Raw genomic sequence first — 21644 nt, forward strand, 5'->3', positions numbered from 1 at the left:
TATATATATATATATATATATATAATTTCTCTTTTATCCCTTGTAATGCCCACTAGAGGAAATTTAGTCTTTTCCTTCTCATGTAAAATACTCATGTCCATTAGGGTTGTCATTTTATTTTCTTTTTTATTTTTATTATCTTTGTTTTTATTATTTACTTAAACAATATAAAGGGGCCCACATTAGAGCCGTTGGGGGGCTCCCATAGACTCTATGGGAGCCCCCTTGGGTCCCATCTTTTGTATAAATTGGGGTGAATACCCCCCTTCATTCTCAATGCTTTTTCAATCACTTCTTAATATATTGTGACTTATATTTTTAAGTTCTCTCTTCTCACTTTGTATATGTTTGGTGTTTGCCCTTTGTGGCACATTGTATTTGTTCCATTAGTGACATCTTCTTTACACATTTGTGCCTTCTTGTAGTCACTTTGTGACATTGTTTTTGACACTTGTATTTCATTATATGGTATTAAAGCCCCTAGGTGTTTGAACCCTCTTGGCACTTCTTTCTTTTTTGTATTTGAGTCTGATTAAGTTTCACATTCTTGTTCTTCTTCGCCTCTTCCGCAATGACCGACAAAGATGCAAAGATTGATCTCTCATTCAAATTGAATGAGACCAACTATAGTATGTGGGCAGCCGCTATAGAAAACAACCTCAAAAGAAAGAAACTTTGTGGATATATATGTGGCATCGTTCCAGAACCACAATTAAAGCTTATCAAGAAGGAAGAGAATGAAGAAAAAGCTTTGGGTGATGAAGAAAAAGCCAAAGTTATTGAAGATTACCAATCCAAAGTTGAAGATTAGAAAAATGAGCATGTCAAAATATTGGCATGGTTCATGAATAACGTGGAGCTCAAGATTTGTACTAATCTAGCAAAATTTAAGAAGCAAATAAAACATGATTCTTTATGAAAGGTATGTATACTCAAAAGGACCTTGCTAGGCATTTCTTTTTACAAGTGAAGGTAAAATAAATCAAGCAATGAGACATGAGTATTAGAGATTATTATAGTACTCTATCTCCTCTATAAGATGAACTTACTCTCATTGAACCTCAATGGGAAGGAAATGCTATTGCCATGAGGCAAGAACAAATGGAGAGAGAGAGACTTTTTCAATATATTTATGTGCTTCGTCCCGAATTTGAACAAATAAGAGGATCCCTTCTTTATAAGGCTTATACTCCTCTTAATGAAGTTCTTGCCGATTTATGCCAAGAAGAAACTCGCTTGGCTCTTAAAAAAGAATTTGATGAGGTCCATGCGGTATCTAAACTGGGAAATAACATGAGGATATATAAACCTCCTCATTTTTTTAAAAACAATAATGGTTGGGGAAGAAAAATTGTTTATCACCATTATAATGAACCGAGACATCTTAGACCCAATTATCCTAAGCTTAAAAAGAAGGTGGCTTCCGTTAGAGATAGTCCAAGCAATTCAAGTGAAGAATCAAGAAGAGATGGAATCATAAAAGAATCCATTCATTTACTTATAAAAACTCTTCAACAATTCATGAGAAACAACTCTTTCACACCTTTCACCTCCGGTGTCGTAGTTTTATCAACTCCTGTTCGAGTGCCTCCTTTCATATGATTCCAAATGCATTTCTTTTATCAAAACCAAGTCTTTATTTTTTCAAATCATTTGTTTTCACAGCCGATGAAACACCATTAGATGTTAAGGGAATGGAAAATCTTTAAAAAGTTTTAAGCAAAGACAGAGAATTTTATGTTTCAAAAATTAAAATCATTCTGAAACTTAACTTAAATCTTTTTTTCTGTTTATCAAATAACCGATTTTGGATATAGTGTCTCCTTTTCACCTACCAATTGCTATGTGATGGATCTCCAGTCCGAGAAGCGGATAGGGCAAGGCCATATAAGAGGAGACCTATATTATATGGATTTTTTGTCCCTACCATCCAAATCATTTTGTAATAATGTTCAATATAAAGATGTTGTCATTTGACATAAAAAGATTTGTCATCCTAGTGTCTCTAAGTTGTATCTTTTTCCTTTTTTGGAAATTTTTTATAATGAAAAAGAATTTACATGCAATGATTGTATTCTTGGAAAAATTCATTTCCTTTCTTATCCACATAACAACTTTATTTCTAAGAGACCTTTTGAATTAGTACATTCGGATGTATACGGATCAACACCTGTTATGTGTAAAGGAGGATATTCATATTATGTTGTCTTTATTGATGATTTCACTAGATACACTTGGATTTACTTTATTAAAAATAAATCCGATATTTTTCTACTTTTAAATAATTTCATATCCATATTCAAAATTAATTTCAAAACAATATAACAATTTTTAGATCCGATTTCAAAAGAGGATACATGTCAAATGAATTTCAAAACTACTTTAAACAAAATGACATTATTCATCAAAGATCTTGTCCTAAAACTCTCCAACAAAATGGTCTTGTCAAAAGAAAACTTAGGCATCTTATTGAAACAATAAAAACTCTTCTTATTTCAAAAAATGTTCTAAAGAACTTTTGGGCCGAAGCAACTCTTTCCGCAATTTATCTTATAAATAGGATGCCATCCTCATCCTTAAATAATGTTTTTCCTTTGAAAAATTGTTCAAAATATCTCTATATTTCAAAAGATCAAGAATTTTTTGTTGTAAATGCTTTGTTTTTTTTCAAGGACAAGATAAATTTTTACCAAAAGCTCTTGAATGTGCTTTTATTGGATACAGCGAAAATCAAAAGGGATATAGGTGTTATGATTATTAAAAATAACAAACTTTATATTTTCAGAAATTTGACTTTTCTTGAAGAACAAAATAGATTTGAATATCAAAAACCCAAGAAAGATATTGATTATTCTTTTCTCTTTGACTTATTACCTAGAAACGAGTCTAAAGATTCTAATGATGCTAGTTGTGAGAATGTTTGTGATGACAATTCTCATCAAAATGATGATTCTCCTGATGAGAATCTTAATGACATCCATGTATATACTCGGCGAGAGGGAAATGAACATAAAAATGATTTTGACATGTACTCACAAAACTTTTCCTTAAAAGACCAAGTAGAAGAATCTCTACCTAGACGATCTTCTAGAAATTAGACCTCCTTAAAAAATTGTGTCATATTATTCCTTTTTCCCAAATTGTAGAACTTGTCTAATGATAGTCCACTCCTATCATGAGCCTTCCAATTTTAAAGAAGCCAAGCAACATCTACATTGGATTAATGCTATAAACCTTGAATTAGAAGCACTTAACAAAGCTAACATGGACACTTGAAAAAATGCTATTGGATGTAGATGAGTTTATAAAGTCAAAACTAAGAGTGAATGATCATTAGAATGATACAAAGCTAAGTTAGTTGCTAAAGGGTATGTACAAGAATATGAAATTGATTATGAGAAAACATTTGTTCCGGTTGCTAGGATGACTAGTGTAAGAACTTTAATAGCCTTAACATCTATTAAACAATGACTTATCCACCAATTAGATGTCAAAAATGCCTTTTTAAATGGGAACCTTTGTGAAAAAATTTATATAGATCCTCCATCGGGTCTTGAGATTGGGAAAGAAAAAATTCTTAAACTTAATAAAGCTCTTTATGATCTTAAACAAGCTAAAAAACTTGGTATGATCGTTTTAGTAAAGTTGTTCTTGATAATGATTTTACTTCTTGTTATTACTGATAGTGATCCTTTTTGTTAAGAATGCAGGTGATCACATAACTATTTTATTATTATATGTTGATGATATGATCATCACTATGAATGATAAAAATAACATTTAATTTATTAAAAATGTTCTTAAAAATAATTTTGATATGTCTGACCTTGAATTTCTAAGGTATTTTTTAGGGATTTAAGTTGCATATTCTCCTCAGGGATAAATGAAGTTTGCATCAGAGATTATTGCTATGCCTGACTTGACTGACGAAAAGAAAGTAGAGACTCGAGAAGTAATCAATGCTAAGATGAGAGTCAATGATGAACCTTCTTTAGAGGATCTCATTCCTTGTCGTCAATTAATAAGGATCTTTAACATATTTGTCTATTACCAGGCAAAATATTGCTCATGCTGTATACAATGCAAGTCAGTTCTAGAATGCTCCCGCTGCTATTCACATGACTACTATTGTGCGGATTATCAGATATCTAAAGGAAACTATAACAAAAGGGATATTTTTATCTTCTTTTTCATTTCCAAACTTAATTGCTTATACAGATTTTGATTGGGGTGCAAACTCCAATTATCATATTTCTACCACATGTTATTGTGTTTTTCTTAGAGAATCGTTAATTTCTTAGAGATATATGAGGCAACAAAAGGTTTCTCTATCTTCTACAGAAGCCGAGTATAGGGCAATAGCCACCACTACAACTGAACTTGTTTGGTTAATAAGTTTGCTCAAATATATAAGAGTTATAATCTTTATTCCTTCGAAGCTATGCTACAACAACAAAAGTGTCATCTGTATTGCTAACAATCGTATATTTTATGAATGGATGAAGCACATTGAGATGAACTGTCATTATGTTTGAGATGAGTTTTTACGAGGTACTATTGAACTTTCAGATTAGTTGCCAAGGGATATTCCCAAGAGTATAGAATAGATTATGAATAAATATTTGCCCCAGTTGCTAGGGTGACTACAGTTAGGACCTTAGTAGTCCTTGTCTCTTTTGAAGAAATGACTTATATATTAATTGGATGTTAAGAATGCATTTCTTACTGAAAATTTGCACCACCTAGGATAACTATTTCTAAAGAAAAGGTTCTTCGCTTAGACAAAGCCTTATATGGTCTTAAGCAAGCACCAAAGGCTTGGTATCATCGCTTTAGTCAAGTTATGCTTGATGTTGGATTCTAATCTTGCCTGACTGACACAACTTTGTTTATTAAGATTTATGATGCAAGTATTATTCTTCTTCTCCTCTACGTGGACGACATGATTATCACGGGAGGAGATAAACAGAGAGTTGAACACATTAAAAAAAATTCTCAAAACACATTTTGAAATGACTGAATTGGATTTTTTTTTTAAATATTTTCTTGGTATTAAAGTTACTTATTCTTTTAGAGGGTATCTATTGACTCAATCTAAATTTGCTCTAGATATTGTTATCATGTCTAAAATCTCATATGATAAGAAGGTTGACACTCTTGAAGTTGTTAATATCAAAATGAGAATTGATGATGGAGAACCACTTGAGAACCCGACACCATACAAACAACTTATTGGGGCACTGTTTTATCTTTTAATTACAAGACTTGACATAGCACGTGCAGTTCACACAACCAACCAGTTTTAGCATGCTCCCACCTCTATTCATATGGGACTGATTCTATGCATTATTAGGTATATCAAGAATTCAATTTATTGAGGTAACTCGTTGATCTCATGGAGGTGTAAGAAGCAGCAGAAGGTCTCTCTCTCTTCAACTGAAGTAGAATACCGAGTCATGACTACAACCACTATGGAAGTTGTCTGGATAAGAAGATTGTTGGCTGACATGAGAGTCCAGATTAAAGGAGCATCACAAATGTTTTGTGACAACAAAAGTTTCATCTACATTGCCAGCAACCAGACTTTTCATGAATGTACCAAGCATAATGATATGAACTATTACTATGTACGAGAGAAATATCTATGACACTATTGAGCTTCCATTATGTTACTTTCGAATATCATTTGGCGGATTTCTTCACCAAACCTCTCGTTACTCTTATATTTCACTTTCTCTTAGACAAACTTTCAATTATTCAACTGTAAGTTTGAGGGAGAATGTTATATATATATGTGTGTGTAACTAGGATTAGTTACTAGGTTAGTTAGCTTTTTTTTTAGTTTAAATTAAACTAGTCAACAAAGGTTGACTAGTCAACTCTAAGGGACGTTGGGATGGTCCATCCCAACGTCTCTTTTGAGACCTCTTGTTTGTGTATATAAAGGGGGTGTAACCCCCTCTCAAATGTAAGCTTCTTGCATATGTTTTGTCTCAATAAAATATTATTTTTTAGTCTTGTCTTGGCCACCTTTGGTGGATTTGGTGTGTGAGCCCATTTTGAGGCTTTTGTGTGTTCTCTTGGTGCTTTGGTGAAACTTTTTTTAGTGTCCACTTTGATGAATGATGATTTGGTGAACATCTTCAGCGGAACTTGTTTTCTTACCGGCCGGTATCACGCCGGATTGTGTTATGACAATTTTTTGGTGGGTGTACGGTCATGGTGGGCAGCCATTGAAAGAAGGAGAGATAGGGTAAGGGAAACGCAGATGTCTTAAAGGGTAGACTTGTCATTAGTTTTTCATGTTAAAAAACTATTTTTAAGTAAATGACAAAAAGACTTAGCAAAAGAATTACAAGGAAGCCATTTTCAGGGGCATATAATGTCCCAAAATCAATTGTGCATGTTATTAGGATGCACGGTTGTGCATTTTAACACTTCCCTATATATATGTACGCTTACACTTGTTGATTAGAAGATTATCACAAGGTTGACCATAATAGGCAATGTTGGGTCTATGGAGAATGTGCTCTGGGTAGTTTTGGCACAGAAGATTAATTAAGGGTTCCATGATTGGAGTTTTGACTTTATGGAATCTCCTATTTACACAATGTAACACTACTCTATGAGTTGTAGCTTGGATTCTGTTTACGTTGTTGTCTACATTGCTAAATCTAAGATTGCAAATTCACAAATTTGCAGCTTGTTTTAGTCAATTCATCAAATCTTCATGAGCTGCTTACAAGATCTTTGCTGGTTTTTCTGATATTTCTCTGCAATACATATCTAGATCCAGTAAGCACTGGTTCAATGATATCATCTGTGTCTGCATGTTGGTTTGTGGTCTTCTTCAGTTTAGTGACCATGCAATGTGAGATATTCTCGGAATCTCGTTACAAGCTAGTTTTCATGCATAAGACCTGTAGCTATTATTATTTTTATTATCGCTATTCTCTATACAAGTCTCAAAGCAAAGACTTCTTGTTGCTTTATAATTGTGATTGTCTATGTTATTTCAATTGTTTGTTTGAAATGTCTGTTGCAATATATTCATTAATGGAATCTCTCTCTCTCTCTCTCTCTCTCTCTCTCTCTCTCTCTCTCTCTCTCTCTCCACAGGCAAGATGAGGCAAACTGGCTTTGGGCAGTCTGTTTTCATGTCTTTGTTGCTTCTCTGAGAATTGGAAGGTCAATTTTAGGAATGTACGACAATCTTGTTTCCATTGGGTACCGTCTGCTACCTGATGTTCTTACAAAATAATCAGCAAATATGAAACTTGTGGAACAACCGCTTGAAATCTGAAAATAGGCCCTTGAAATGTGTAAGTCATTTCCATTTCTTTTATCTTGATGTTAATAATTTGAACTACCTTTATAATCATCAATAGGTGATGGGACTGCTACTTTCAATTGCAAGTCATTTCTGAGATTTGTTTCGAATCTACATGGATGTGCTCTTTGCCTTTTGTCCTTGATATGTTTGATTGTAAGCTTGATCCACATGTAGGTTGAGTGATGGTGGCTTTCCTTTCTCTAGAGCACTCTGCTGGGGCACGATCTGTGAGCGGGACCCTGTAGATGGTGGGAGCTGTAGTTGGTTAACCAAATCCCCAGTAATTGTGTGGTAGTATGGATATTACAAATCCAAGGAGATGGGATGATATTTGGCAGTCCCAAATCCAGCTGCAACCTCAGAGAGGTTGTAGTTGGCAACTCCAATGTAGCGCACCCTTTCGTCTTCCTTCTCACCTCCCTTTTCAAGTACTTTTCAGTTGTAAATGGCTGTTTGGGGTCTAGTAGTTGGCAAGGAGATGCCTACTCCAGATCGTTGCCAAATACCAGCTCCCAAACAATGGTGAGTGTCAGCAAATACCTGAGCTCTCAAATCCAGGATGTGGCTTCTCAATGTCAAATACGGGCTCCCAAACAGAACCTTGGGCGTGTTTGAATCCTGAGAATGCCTAGTTACCAGCGAGAGGTATAATGGCAGGAATTTTGTCTAGCTATTCATGTTTCTCTGCTTGACGAGTTCATTTCTGTCTGCACGATTGGAGTTGTTGTTAGGGAGATTAGTCATGGCTTGTCCTATCAGTCGTGGGAATGAAGACAGGACAATGTTGCTTGTGAGAATTCTCTGCCATCCAAACAGCTACATTCTTTTCCTGGGCTATATTAGTACCTGATGGAATCAGGAGCACACTGTCCGAGCTGATCTAAAACTGAATGATCTTTAGGAAAAAATTTGTGCACGCACAACCAACAATGCATGCAATGATAAATGTGAAACATGGTGGTCATGACTGAGGGCGGTCATGCAATAAATCATGGAAAAGATAAATCACTTATAAACGGTTGAACCTCACTGATTTTTCCAACAGGGTCTTCGTTAATACTTTTAAATTGCTCAAAATAGAAAAGGATGTCTATAGTTTGAAATCATCCCACCCAAACAGGATCGTTTTTGGTCGCACTTCAATACTGAACCAAACAATGTTGTTAATGAAGTGTGTCTGTGCCTGTGACATCGCTTTGTGTTTGTGTTTGGTCATATAGTATATCATAACAGTGAAGTGTTTGGTGTGTGTCGTTAGTCGGAGTGGGCAACAATCAGTGAAATCTTGCCTTCCTATTTGAGACTCGACTGGGCCATGTCAGTTATATATGTTACTGAACTTTAACTGTCTTTTAGTAAATTTAGAAGGCTCAGATGAAGCTCCCTACAGGACTGCTCACATAAGTTTACTGCTAGCCACAAGTTCTTTAGCCACCAGGATATCAAATCAATCATGTTTATAGTAGGAACAAAAAAAAATGCTTGGATTGTTGCAGTGGCCGTAAACTTGAAGCTATACTACTAATTCTGGTTAACAATCCAAACAAACCAGAGGGTGTTCAAGCTGGGCTCGTTCTTGTGGCGAGCCGAGCTTGATCCCATGGCAAGTCCAAGTTAAACGAGTTGAGCTCAAGCTGGCTTGTTTACCAAAAAAAAAAAAAGCATTTTTCAAAATTGAAAATAATAACTTTGAACTTTAAAGCTACTGAGCCAAGCTCAAACTGGCTCATTTACAAAATAAATGCATTGCTCCAAAGCTGCAATCCATAAGATTTTCACTCTAAACTTATTGCTTGCGAACCAAACACCTCAGCCATCTATAGCCTATGATATAACAAGCTTACATGAGACAAGTCAAGCTAAACGCCCATTGTTTGTATTTGGTTTGCTGAGCCTATTTCACGAGCTTTTATGTCTTTATGAGCAGGACAGTAGAGTCACGACCGAGTTGTCTCGATCGCTTCTCAACCCACTACAAGAAAAATGTTAATTAGCGACGGAAATTTGCGACGGATTTTTTTCGTCGCAAATTTGTGACAGATTAGCCAGAGAAAACTTTCTTCATGAATCTATTGCTAAGTAGCGACGGATTAGCGATGAAAGTTTTCTCTAGCTAATCCGTCGCTAATTAGCGACGCACTACAAGAAAATTGTTAATTAGCGACGGAAATTTACGACGGATTTTTTCCGTCGCAACTTTGCGACAGATTAGCTAGAGAAAACTTTCTTCATGAATCCGTCGCTAAGTAGCGATGGATTAGCGATGAAAGTTGTTTCATCGCTAATCCGTTGTTAATTAGCGACGGATTAACGACAATGATTTTTTCATCGCTAATTCTCAATACAAGAAAAACATTTTAGCGAGGGAATTAGCGAGGGATTTTTTTCGTCGCTAATTAGCGACGGAAAAATTCCCTCGCTAAATCCCTCGCTAATTTTCGATTTAACAGAGCGCGAAATTTTCCCTCTCTCCACGTTCGAAATTTAAATCGGCTGCGCTCGATTTAAACCGACTTCTTCGGAGGACAGCAACGTCGAAGAGCATGACGGCGACGAGGCAGTTTCACGGAGGACGGCGACGCTGGAGGACGCTGGAGGACGGCGACGCCGTCTCACGGAGGATGCCATTTCACGGAGGACGGCGACGAGGCAGACGCAAAAGCGGTGGCCGGAACCTCAGCTTTTGGCAGCTCGTTGGAGCCGAAGATGGCGGTGCCAGCAGCTGCAGTGGATGAGAAGAAGTGGCCGGCCTCTGGACTGTCAAGGAACGACAATATTGAAGACAGAATCCTGTCTTTCTCCTCTGCGATCGTCCTTCCGTCCGGGGTGAAGTCGGAGGGAGACTCGAACCACTTTAACCTCGAGGCATCGGTGCGGGAGGCCGGTTCACGAAGGACGGCGACGCCAGTTCACGAAGGATGACAATACCGGTTCACGGAGGACTGCGACGCCGGAGAGCATCGGTTCACGGAGGATGGTTCACGGAAGACGATGACGCCGGTTCACGAAGGACGGCGACGCTGGAGAGCACTGGTTCTGTGCAATGCCTGTCGGGTGCGGTATAAGTCCGACTTATTGCTGCCGGAATACTGCTCGACAGGGATCAATTTATTTTATTTTTTTTTTAAATTTAGCGACAGCTTAGCGACGGACATTATCCATCGCTAATCTGTCGCAAATTAGCGACAGAATTAACGACAGATAAGTTTTTTCGCTAATTAGCGAGCAAAAAATTGCGATGGTCTCTATCCATCGCTAATCCGTCCCTAAGCCATCGCTAAACTGTTTAGCGACGGCTTAGCGACGGATTAGCGATGGATAAAGACCATCGCTAATCCACGATTTTCTTGTAGTGACGGATTAACGACAATAATTGTTTCGTCGCTAATTCTCAATACAAGAAAAACATTTTAGCGAGGGATTTAGCGAGAGAATTTTTTTGTCGCTAATCCGTCGCTAATTAGCGACGGATTAGCGACGAAAAAATTCCCTCGCTAAATCCCTTGCTAATTTTTGATTTAAACCGAGCGCGAAATTTTTCCTCTCTCCCCGTTCGAAATTTAAATCGATCGCGCTCGATTTAAACCGACTTCTTCGGAGGACGACGACGTCGGAGAGCGCGTTGGAGAGCATGTACATGAGAGTGAAGGACGGCGACGCCGGAGGACGGTCGACGATCGCTGGAGGACGTCGACGCCGGTTCACGGAAGACGATGACGCCGGTTCACGGAAGACGACGATGCTAGTTCACGGATGATGACGGCGACGCCGGTTCATGGAAGATGACAGCACCAGTTCATGAAGGACGGCGACGCCGGAGAGCACCGGTTCACGGAGGACAGTTCACGGAGGACGGCGACGCCGGAGGACGGTCGGCGATCGCTGGAGGACGTCGACGCCGGTTCACAGAGGACGACGGCGCCGGTTCACGGAAGATGACGGCGCCGGTTCACGGAAGATGACGGCGACGCTGGTTCACGGAGGATGACGGTGACGCCGGTTCACGGAAGATGACGGCGTCGGTTCATGGAGGACGTCTACGCCGGAGAGCATCGGTTCACGGAGGACGACGACGCCGGTTCACAGAGGACGGCGATGCCGGAGAGCACCGGTTCTCGGAGGACGATATAAGTCCGACGACGAGGCAGAGCGATCATTCTGTTTAATGCCTGTCGGGTGCGGTATAAGTCCGGCTTATTGCTGCTGGAATACCGCCCAACATGGATCATTTTTTTTTATTTTTTTTTTTAAATTTAGCGACGGATAATGTCCGTCGCTAATCTGTCGCAAATTAGCGATGAAATTAACGACAAATAAGTTTTTCCGCTAATTAGCGAGCAAAAATTTGTGATGGCTTCTATCCATTGCTAATCTGTCGCTAAACAGTTTAGCGACGGCTTAGCGACGAATTACCGATGGATATAAGCCGTCGTTAATCCACGATTTTCTTGTAGTGACCCTATCTACTATTCTTAATGAAAAATTGCACAAGAATGGTTTGTCTAATCTCCTTGTTGTGTCCATGCAACAAAAAAAAATTGTCATTTATTATTATTATTATTTTTAAATCTACATGAGAAGCAAGCTGCCTGCTTTTATACCCGTGCAAATAAGTTCGCGATAATATCTTGAATCGGTTGTGAGTTTGAAGATGATCAGTTTCAGCAAATTTGTTTCTGCCATGCGAGAATTTTTTTCCTCATATTCTGTTTCGTTTCATTTGGTTTTACACAAGTTGCAGCATGACATGATTACACACCACCGTTCTGCCACTCGTGCAATGCAATTATGGGTTGTCTGAAAAGCTTTCAGGTTCTTGTTGAAAAGCTCAACAAGGGTTCACGAGATTTTTTTTGTCGTCTCGGGCTCGGTTCGAGCTCGTCAGTGAACATAAATGAGCCGAGCTTGAACACAAATCCAGGTTTGGTGTGCATAAACGAACGATCTTGATCAAAACGACTGAACTAAATTAAGCTAGAAAAGCTCCCTAAGCCTAGCTTGCCTTTCAAAAAAATAAAAAAAGACCACCATCATCAATGAGATGGGTGGTAGGGATGAGTGATGATTTCCCCTGTTCCTTTCAAGAGCAGATGCATGGTGACAAAATCTAAATGGTCTAACTTTTTGTGTATGTTTAAGCAAGGTTGTTAAATGCGATGAGGCGAGGTGAGGCGTTGAGCCTGTTATGAAGCGAGGCTTAAGCCTCGAGGCGTTGAAGCATAAACATCATGATCAAAATAATAAAATATATAATATTAATAAAATAATGAAAATTTTAAATAAAAACTAATAATAAATAATAAATGACAGTATAAAATAAATTATGTCCTCACAAGATCAATTAAGTTCTAAATCCATCAAGAACCACTGGAACTCCACCCTCAAGCGCAAGTGCTCCACTGCCGGCAACCCTCCGGCTAAGCGATCCAACAACTCCAAAAAAAATAAGTAAAAAAATAAATAGACAATTTCTTCTTTGAAGCACGTAAATAAACCGGTAAACAATCCCCAAAAAACAAAAGTGAATAAAAAAATGAAAGGATGAGTTATTCGAGTTCACTGTGAGGGTACACGCACGCACACACGCGTGTTGCTCCTGCCACCAGACCACACTTTTTCTGTTTCTGAATAGAAGAGAAGGTGAAGCACCAATTATACATTCATTTCACCATTAGCAATTGCATTAGAAGACAAAGTCAACCATTCACTACAAGAGAAAAACCCTTAAAATCAATGGAACGAGTTTATATACATGCACGCTAAGAACTAATTTGACTAAATTTTCCTAGCCCAAGGAGCATGGGCTTACAAACAAAATATAAATAGACAACCTAACATTGCATATACAACAGTGTCTAACTTCCTGAGCTTGTTTGTTTGGCATGTCTACATTACAGATCTTTTGGCTCTTAGTGATATCTATCTAAATCTATGCCACTATTTCAAAAGCATTTATTTAGATGTCTATCTTTCAGTTCTTCATACAACTTTTACCTGAATTTAAACATGTTAGGAGATCTTTATCCTTTGTAGCATATTACTATTGTACTCAGATAAATCATGGGGGAACTGATGGTCAAAGAGACCAGAGTTTGTTGTTTCCAAGCACTAGATGAGCTTCTAGGTGAACAATTTTCACTGCATCATCCAGTTTGAAAGGTTTTAATTAATGTTAATGTTCACATGGTTGTCACCTTACTTCCCAAAAGCTTATTTCATATGGCATATTTTCTTCACAATTTGAAAAGATAAAAGCAAGGTTGCCAAGAAGGGAAGTGGAGTTGGGGAATGAGGAAGGAGTATTATTTACACTACAACAAAGCAGTAGATTAGCGACGACCACATTCCGTCGCTAATCCGTCGCTAACCATGTTAGCGACGGATTAGCGACAACGCGGCGACAGTATGCTTACGTCGCGAATATTTCGACGCTAACTGGCGACGGAATAATTTCGTCGTAAAGTCCGTCGCTAATTGCGACGGAATAACGAGCGCTATATTCCGTCGCCAATCCGCCGGTACTAAACGGCGACCACGGCTTGGCGACAGATTTAATTCCGTCGCTAAGCCGTCGCTAGATTAATATGAATAGCGACGGAATCATCCGTCGCTAATCCGTCGCAAAAACGAAAAAAAATAAAAAAAAATATTTAACAATTAATTACCGAGAACTGTACAATTTATATTTCCTGTACAATTTATATTTCCTATAAATAAAAAACAAACCACACAAAAAATTCATATAACAAGTATCTATAATAATTAATCGTTCTACCTTAAAACTAAGAAGTTTAATTATTTACAATTCAACAATTACAATTAGGAAAAATAAAAAAAAATAGAACTTCTTCAACACAGTCCTCTAATCATCGCCAAGATTTTGTGCGTCTTCTTGTTCATTGTCTTTATCTGTCCCTTCAGATCCACTACCCTGATTATCGCTAGCAGCCTACACAAGAAAAGAACAGTCAGTATTGATAAACAAAATATAATGAAATAAATTACACACTATATGTGATTCTATCATGTGCTCATGTGTGATCTAAGGCAATAAAAAAACTCTATATGTGATTCTATCATGCTCATATGTGTGCTAAGGCAGTCAAAAAATTGAATATGTGATTATAGCATGTTCATATGTGTTCTAAGGCATATAAAAAAACTCTATATGTGATTCTACCATGCTCAGATGTGCTTTAAGGCAGGCAAAAAACTATATATGTGATTCGATCATGCTCGTATGTGTGCTAAGGCAGTAAAAAAATTGAATATGTGAATATAGCATGCTCATATGTGCTCTAAGGCAGGCAAAGCAACTTTATATGTGATTCTATCATGCTCATATGTGTGCTAAGGCAGTAAAAAAATTGAATATGTGATTATAGCATGTTCATATGTGTTCTAAGGCATCTAGAAAAACTCTATATGTGATTCTACCATGCTCAGATGTCTTTAAGACAGTCAAAAAAACTATATATGTGATTATACCTGAGAGGGACCTGGAATCGAAGATCCCCTATCCTGAACAGCGGCCTTGATCTCATTTCGGAGAAAGGGGGCGACGGTGTATTGGAAGTAGTTATTCAGTGATTCATTAATGATCTCGCGTACATCATCACCGGAAAGAATAGTCGGCTGCTTGGAGCTTATGTCGGCGCAAGAAGTCGGTGAGCCATAACTGGAAGAACCAATAACTGGTGAAGTGTTCATATTACTCCCAAACCCGAACACGCGACCTTTTTTGGGTTCACCTGCTGCAGTCACCCATGCTGTAGGATCAAATGATGGATGCTGAGTAGCGTCTTCGCCATATCGCTCTACCATCTGTTGCTCATATGCCTCCTACAAAATAATGTTTAAAGTATTCATTAATAATTAATGATAACATTATGATAACTTGCATATATATTGCAATGATTATTAATAGAATTAATACATACCGTTGTCGTTCTCGCCTTCTCTGATACGAAGACTCCCGTGGTCTTCCGTTTATGTGTTTCTACAAACACATCCTTATATGGTACACTGCCTCCTTTTTCTGCTTCCTGCGAAGTTAAATGACAAAAGATTTAGTACACAAATTTGCAACAATACTTATAAAATTAATATTATATATTGATGAGTTACCATTTTCTTTAGGTGGCTCCCAAATGTCTTAGATCCACCTGTGTGTAGATGGGCTACGGACATCTTCGATCGATTTTGTGAAGCCTTCGCAGAGCGATTTTTAAATGCATCTCCCGCCCACATATCGCACATTTCATCCCAGTAATCTCTCCTGATAGTAATAGGACCATGGCCCTTCCACAGTAATGGATCATCTACTATGCCAGATGCTTTTTTTGCTGCAGTCTTCATAGTGTGCAGCATGTCTGCAAATCGATTGGCAACCACCTTCTGCCACACCTTCCTTGCATCATTTTCTTCCACCGTAGTTGCAAAGCGATTCGAAGCCTACAAATATTTTCAGAAAGTTAGTAGACATTGCTTAAATAAATTAAATATGAAACACATTAACTATGAGGAACAACTGTATACCATGAATGAGGACCACAATCTGTCTAACACCTCCTTTGGGTACTCTTTCCATTGAGCAACTGGTCCTGGTAGATGTTGAAGAAGTGAATTCCTAATCTCCCGTACTACTTCTTGTGGCTCAAACCTCGTGCTGCACATGAATTGTTACACAGTAAATATCAATATAAAATATTTAAAAGATATGCAATAATTGAAAACAAAATACTTACGGTCGATTATCGATATACACTATTCGAATGAGTCTTCTTGTGCCAGCCTGAGAAGACCCTGTTTCCTGTGTTGGCTGTTGACTTGTGCGATCAACTGGTGTAGGTGGGTCGTGTACAGGCGCAACATCATCTGTAAAAAAATACACACCAAGTTCTCAGAATGTGCATTTGAACTAATCAAGCATCTAATTAGTTATATGATATACCTATCACAGGAGCCCGTGAAGATGAAGGTTGAGCCTGGCTACTACTGGATGAGCGACCACTATAACCTCCACGAACCATATTCTAACAAATAACATATGTCATACAATACATTCAAATAATTCACATCAAGTATTACAATGCATTCAAGTCATTCACATCAAGCATTGCAATGCATTCAAATAATTCAAATCATTGACATCAAGTATTGCACTAATTCAAATCATTCGTTAATTGCATAAATTATAATACATTCAGATAATTGAAATCATTCACATCAAGTATTACAATGCATTCGAATCATTCGTATCAAGTATTACAATACATTGAAATAAAATTTTTAATCATTCACACCAAGTATTGCAATACAACTCACATCAAGTATTACAATGCATTTAAATAGATGTTTGTAGTATAAGATTTTGCTCACTAGCTTGAGAATTCTTCCTCGTCACTAGTTTGACTTTCTTCTTCTTCTTCTTCTTCTTCTTCATTGTTTGCCCATCCACTTGGTACATCATTTGGATCACATTCCTCTATGAATGTTTCATCAGCCAATGGAGATATGACATGCATATCATGCGCAACATCGTGACCATAAGCGAAGTCACAGACATCATCTGATTGATAGTAATCACTGTCTTCAGCTAACTCATCTTCCTGTAACTGATCATACTCGGGGTATAGTTTGGATTTCACCTTGCAAACTGCCCACCATTCATTTCTATCTGACTTTTTTATACTCGGATATGAAGTATAATAAACTTGTTGAGCTTTCGAGGCTAATATGAATGGTTCATATATTCCAAACCTAGATTTATGATTCACCTCCACAATGCCTGAAGCTTTGTCGAGTCTTGTTGCAGTTGGATCAAACCAATGACACTTGAATACTGTAACCCTGTTATTCATGCCTAAGTAAGTCAACTCCATTATTTCCTCTATAACACCGTAGTAATCATGTTCATTTTCACCGTAGCTGCTACCCTTGACACACACGCCACTATTTACCGTTGATTTGTTTATACCGTAGTCTTTTGTATGGAATCGATAACCATTTACGATATACCCATTGTAGCATTGCACAACTTTGGTCGGACCATTTTCTAAATCACATATTCCTTGATCTTTAACATCACCATTGCGAACCTACGCACAAACATAAACAATGATTGTGATCACGATCAATTAAGTAACTTAGTGTTGTTTATAAGTACAAAATTTATGTTAGCTTCTTTACCAACTGTTTCAACCACTCCACAAACTTAGTTTCACGTTCTTTTTGTACTTTTGCATCAGTGATATGTGAAACTTCGTTTCGCAACTCTAGATCAAATTGTCTGCAAACCACAAATACTTATATTACTGAGTCATGTATCCACATATAAAACATAAAAGGATTTATAATTGAGTTGCATATACATATACTTACTCGATGTATGGGTCGATCGCTGAGCAATTAAAAAGAATATAGATGTGTGCTGCATCTTGCTCTCGATCTGTCAATAGCCTTGATCGGCAACTACCAAATGCATGCCCAAGTCGTTGAAATATCGACAGCTTGTCAGCTACAGTTACTTGTTCTCCATCATCGTTACGGGGCGGGCATGTGTAACGTGTTGAAATATGAGGTTCGAAGTACATAGATGAGAAATTTGAAATCTCTTCTAAAGTGTACGCCTCACAAATAAAGCCTTCTACTCTTGCTTTATTACGAACCTTTTTTTTTAGGTCGAACATGCATCTGATAAGAATATACATTTCAAATTTTAAATATCTGTCATTAAAGAGACAAATATAAAAAAACATATACCTTTCAAATGGGTACATCCATCGATATTGCACAGGGCCACCAACCCTTAGTTCATATGGCAAATGTATGATCAAATGTTCCATAACATCAAAAAATGCTGGCGTAAATATCTTTTCTAACAGACAAACAGTGGTGATGACAGAGTCCTCGAGATTCTTTACATCTGATACAATGACCTCCGATGCGCACAATGTTCTGAAAAATCCGCTCAACTCAGACAATACCCCCCATATAGGTTTGTCTAACATATCATGGAATGCTAGGGGTATCAATCGTTGCATAAAGATATGACAATCATGGCTCTTCAACCCATATAACTGTCCATCGTCAATCTTCACAGCCCGAGCAATGTTAGAGACATATCCATCTGGAAATCTCAGTTGTCTCAACCATTGACATACATGTTTTATTTGATCAGGTCCGAGCACGTACTTCGCCTTTGGTTTCAGTACTTTGCCATTATACTCTTTGAGTTCCAATTCTGGTCTTTTACATATTAATTTTAAATCCATACGAGCCTTCGGATTATCCTTCGTTTTTCCTTTAATATTCATTACTGTATTGAACACATTATCAAACACATTTTTCTCTACATGCATCACATCCAAATTATGTCGTATCAATAGGGTCGGCCAATACGGTAGTTCCCAAAAAATAGATTTTTTTGTCCAATTGTATTCCTTCCCAAATCCACGGAAGGGTGTAGGACTGCGGGCATCTGTTAATACATCTGGAAAGTATCGCAATCTTCTTAAAATCTCTATACCAGACAATCTTGAGGATGGACCTTCCATTTCAGTTGTGCCTGCTGTAAATGCATTCTTTTGACGTCGGAACGAATGATCGCTGGGTAGAAATCGACGATGGCAATCAAACCAGCAAGGCTTCCTTCCATGCCTCAATCTAAAAGCTTTGGAATCCTCCATGCAGTACGGACAAGCCAACCTCCCATGTGTGCTCCAACCAGATAACATACCATATGCAGGGAAGTCACTGATTGTCCATAGAACAGCGGCCTTCATGTTGAAATTTTGTTTTTTGTGGGCATCATACGTGGTAACACCGTCATCCCACAGTACTTTTAATTCATCAATCAATGGCCTTAGATATACATCAAGATTTTGGCCAGGTGAGGTCGGACCAGGGATCAACAGAGACAAAAAAAGATTTGGACGTTTCATACACAAGCTTGGTGGAAGGTTGTATGGAGTTACAAATACTGGCCAGCATGAGTATGGAGTTGATCTACCCCCAAATGGATTAAATCCATTTGTACATAGACCGAGTCTAACATTTCGCACTTCCATTGTGAAGTTCTGATGAGTACGATCAAAGTGCTTCCAAGCTTCAGCGTCAACAGGATGCGTGATCTTGTTTTCATCGTGTCGAACTTTATTTGCATGTCATCTCATGTGTTTAGCTGTCTTTGAAGACATATACAATCGCTGCAATCTAGGAGTGATAAGAATGTAGCGGAGCGACTTGTATGAAACTTCCTTTGATCTCATGCTACCATTGCCTCTTGTCTTTGGCTTGAACCGAGGATGCCCACATGACGGGCATGATATATCATTTTCCTGCTCCTTGAAATACAACATGCAGTGATTTGGACAAGCATCAATCTTTTTGTAACCCATACCTAGAGCGTTGACCATAACTTTCGCACGATAGAAATTTTGTGGCAATTTCTCATCTTTAGGCAACATACTCTTCACAATCATGCACAAACGGTCAAAACATGATTGACTCAAATTATACTCGGACTTCAAATTCATTAGTTGAAGAACTGCAGACAAGATAGTGTGACTCTCACAACCGTTCCAAAGTGGCTCATCAGCATCTTTAAGTAAATCATAAAATCTACTAGCTGCATCGTTTGGTGATTCTTCCTCTACGGCAGTTCTTACATCACTAGAACTCATAGCAGAACCCAGTTCTGTTCCTGCAGCATCAAATATCAAATTCGTATATGGATTATCGTGCACCACATTCACCCGTGCATCAAAATCGTTTCTAAATTCTTCTCCATGAAACATCCAGTTCTGATAATCACTCACAAAACCCTTCCTGTATAGGTGATGTCTAACGCCATGAGGTTCTACAAATCGATTATTCTTACAAATCTTGCAGGGACACCTAATCCGACCTGTGGGATCTACCGTACTGACACTCGCCATTGCAAATTCAATAAAACTATCGACACCATCCATATATTCATGCGATAACTCATTGTCCACTATCCTACGGTACATCCATTCACAGTTTGCAGTCATTCTGTCGTATGATGTTACGAATAGTATCCTAACAAATTAAGAAAAAAACAATCAGAATGCTACGATGAAGAAAATATCAAATTTATCATGCAATATACTATGTCAAACAATAACAAGAATTTTGATGCATGCATTGATAACTTAATATTTTCATGTGCAAACTATTAATGACATGATACAATCATTTGAAGCATGCTTTTATTATAAAATTTCACATGGAAGTCAAAATCAAATTGAAAGTAACTACATGCAAGCATGGATACAATTACATCAAACATTGCAATACATCATAATCATTCATATCAAATAAATGGCAAACATGTACCTGCAGTAAACACACTTCAATATCTCACTAACTACTACCATGCTTAGCATGGACTCCGTACTCCAAAAATAAGAACACTTCCATATTTCTACATTAAAATCATGCTCAGCATGATCTCTGAACTCCAACAAAGCAGTCCTAGATATCAACAACTAAGTGAGTGTGTGAACAATAAAATGTTGCATTCAATAAATTAAATAACATGTGATACGTTTGTATCACTTACTCACCACGGGTATTTACCCGATTTGCATTGTTTTTGTCATTTACTTACCACAGGTGGCCGAGCACGAGTTGGTTTCGTTGAAAAATCTGCACAAAAACAAAACAAATTAAGTAACAAACTAACTAATCATGAAACAAGATGAAACACTAACTAAAAAAATTAAAACAAATTAAAACAACTCTAACTAATTGAAAGAAGAGAAAAGAAAAATAGTATATATGTTAAGCCAAATCTAACTAGAAGATGCTAATTTAACAAACCAGCTATAACATGTTGAATCAGTCGACTAACATAAAGTCATAGACAATTTCTAATCTGAACTACTTAGCAAAGGAATAGTAAATCAATCAATTAGTTTACTAGAAAAGATGTGAACTCCGTTTAACCACCACTATCATAAAGAATTCAAATAGCTCTAATCTAACTAACTGATTTTGAGAACATTAAATACCAATCTATCTAAGAAAAATATAATTATAAAAGACTAATAGATTGAAATACTCTAACTAACCAGATTTCAAGAAAACAAATTGAAGTAAAACTAACTACCAGTAGACATTAACAAACTAACAAATTGAACAACATGGACAACTTGTATATATACATTACAAAAAAAATTTCAACTTAAAATCCATATGGACAACATATATGCAAACTACACTTAAAACCATATGGACATCTTATATACACATATTACAAATTTTTTTTCAAGCTAATCACATG

General features: G+C 37.4%; 1 protein-coding gene across 1 annotated transcript; it reads right to left on the minus strand.

The window, feature by feature from the left end:
* Positions 1–14038: 14038 nt before the first annotated feature.
* Positions 14039–15169, minus strand: LOC149832722 (uncharacterized). The gene is made up of 2 exons (XM_090012561.1): positions 14822–15169; positions 14039–14282 (listed from the first exon to the last, which is right to left on the minus strand). The coding sequence occupies exons 1-2, from the start codon at positions 15155–15157 to the stop codon at positions 14196–14198; spliced, it is 423 nt and encodes a 140-aa protein (XP_089868687.1). The 5' UTR covers positions 15158–15169; the 3' UTR covers positions 14039–14195.
* Positions 15170–21644: the final 6475 nt, after the last annotated feature.

The sequence above is a fragment of the Nuphar pumila genome, chromosome 7 (assembly GCF_984573655.1).
Source record: "Nuphar pumila chromosome 7, dmNupPumi1.hap1.1, whole genome shotgun sequence".
NCBI lineage: Eukaryota > Viridiplantae > Streptophyta > Magnoliopsida > Nymphaeales > Nymphaeaceae > Nuphar > Nuphar pumila.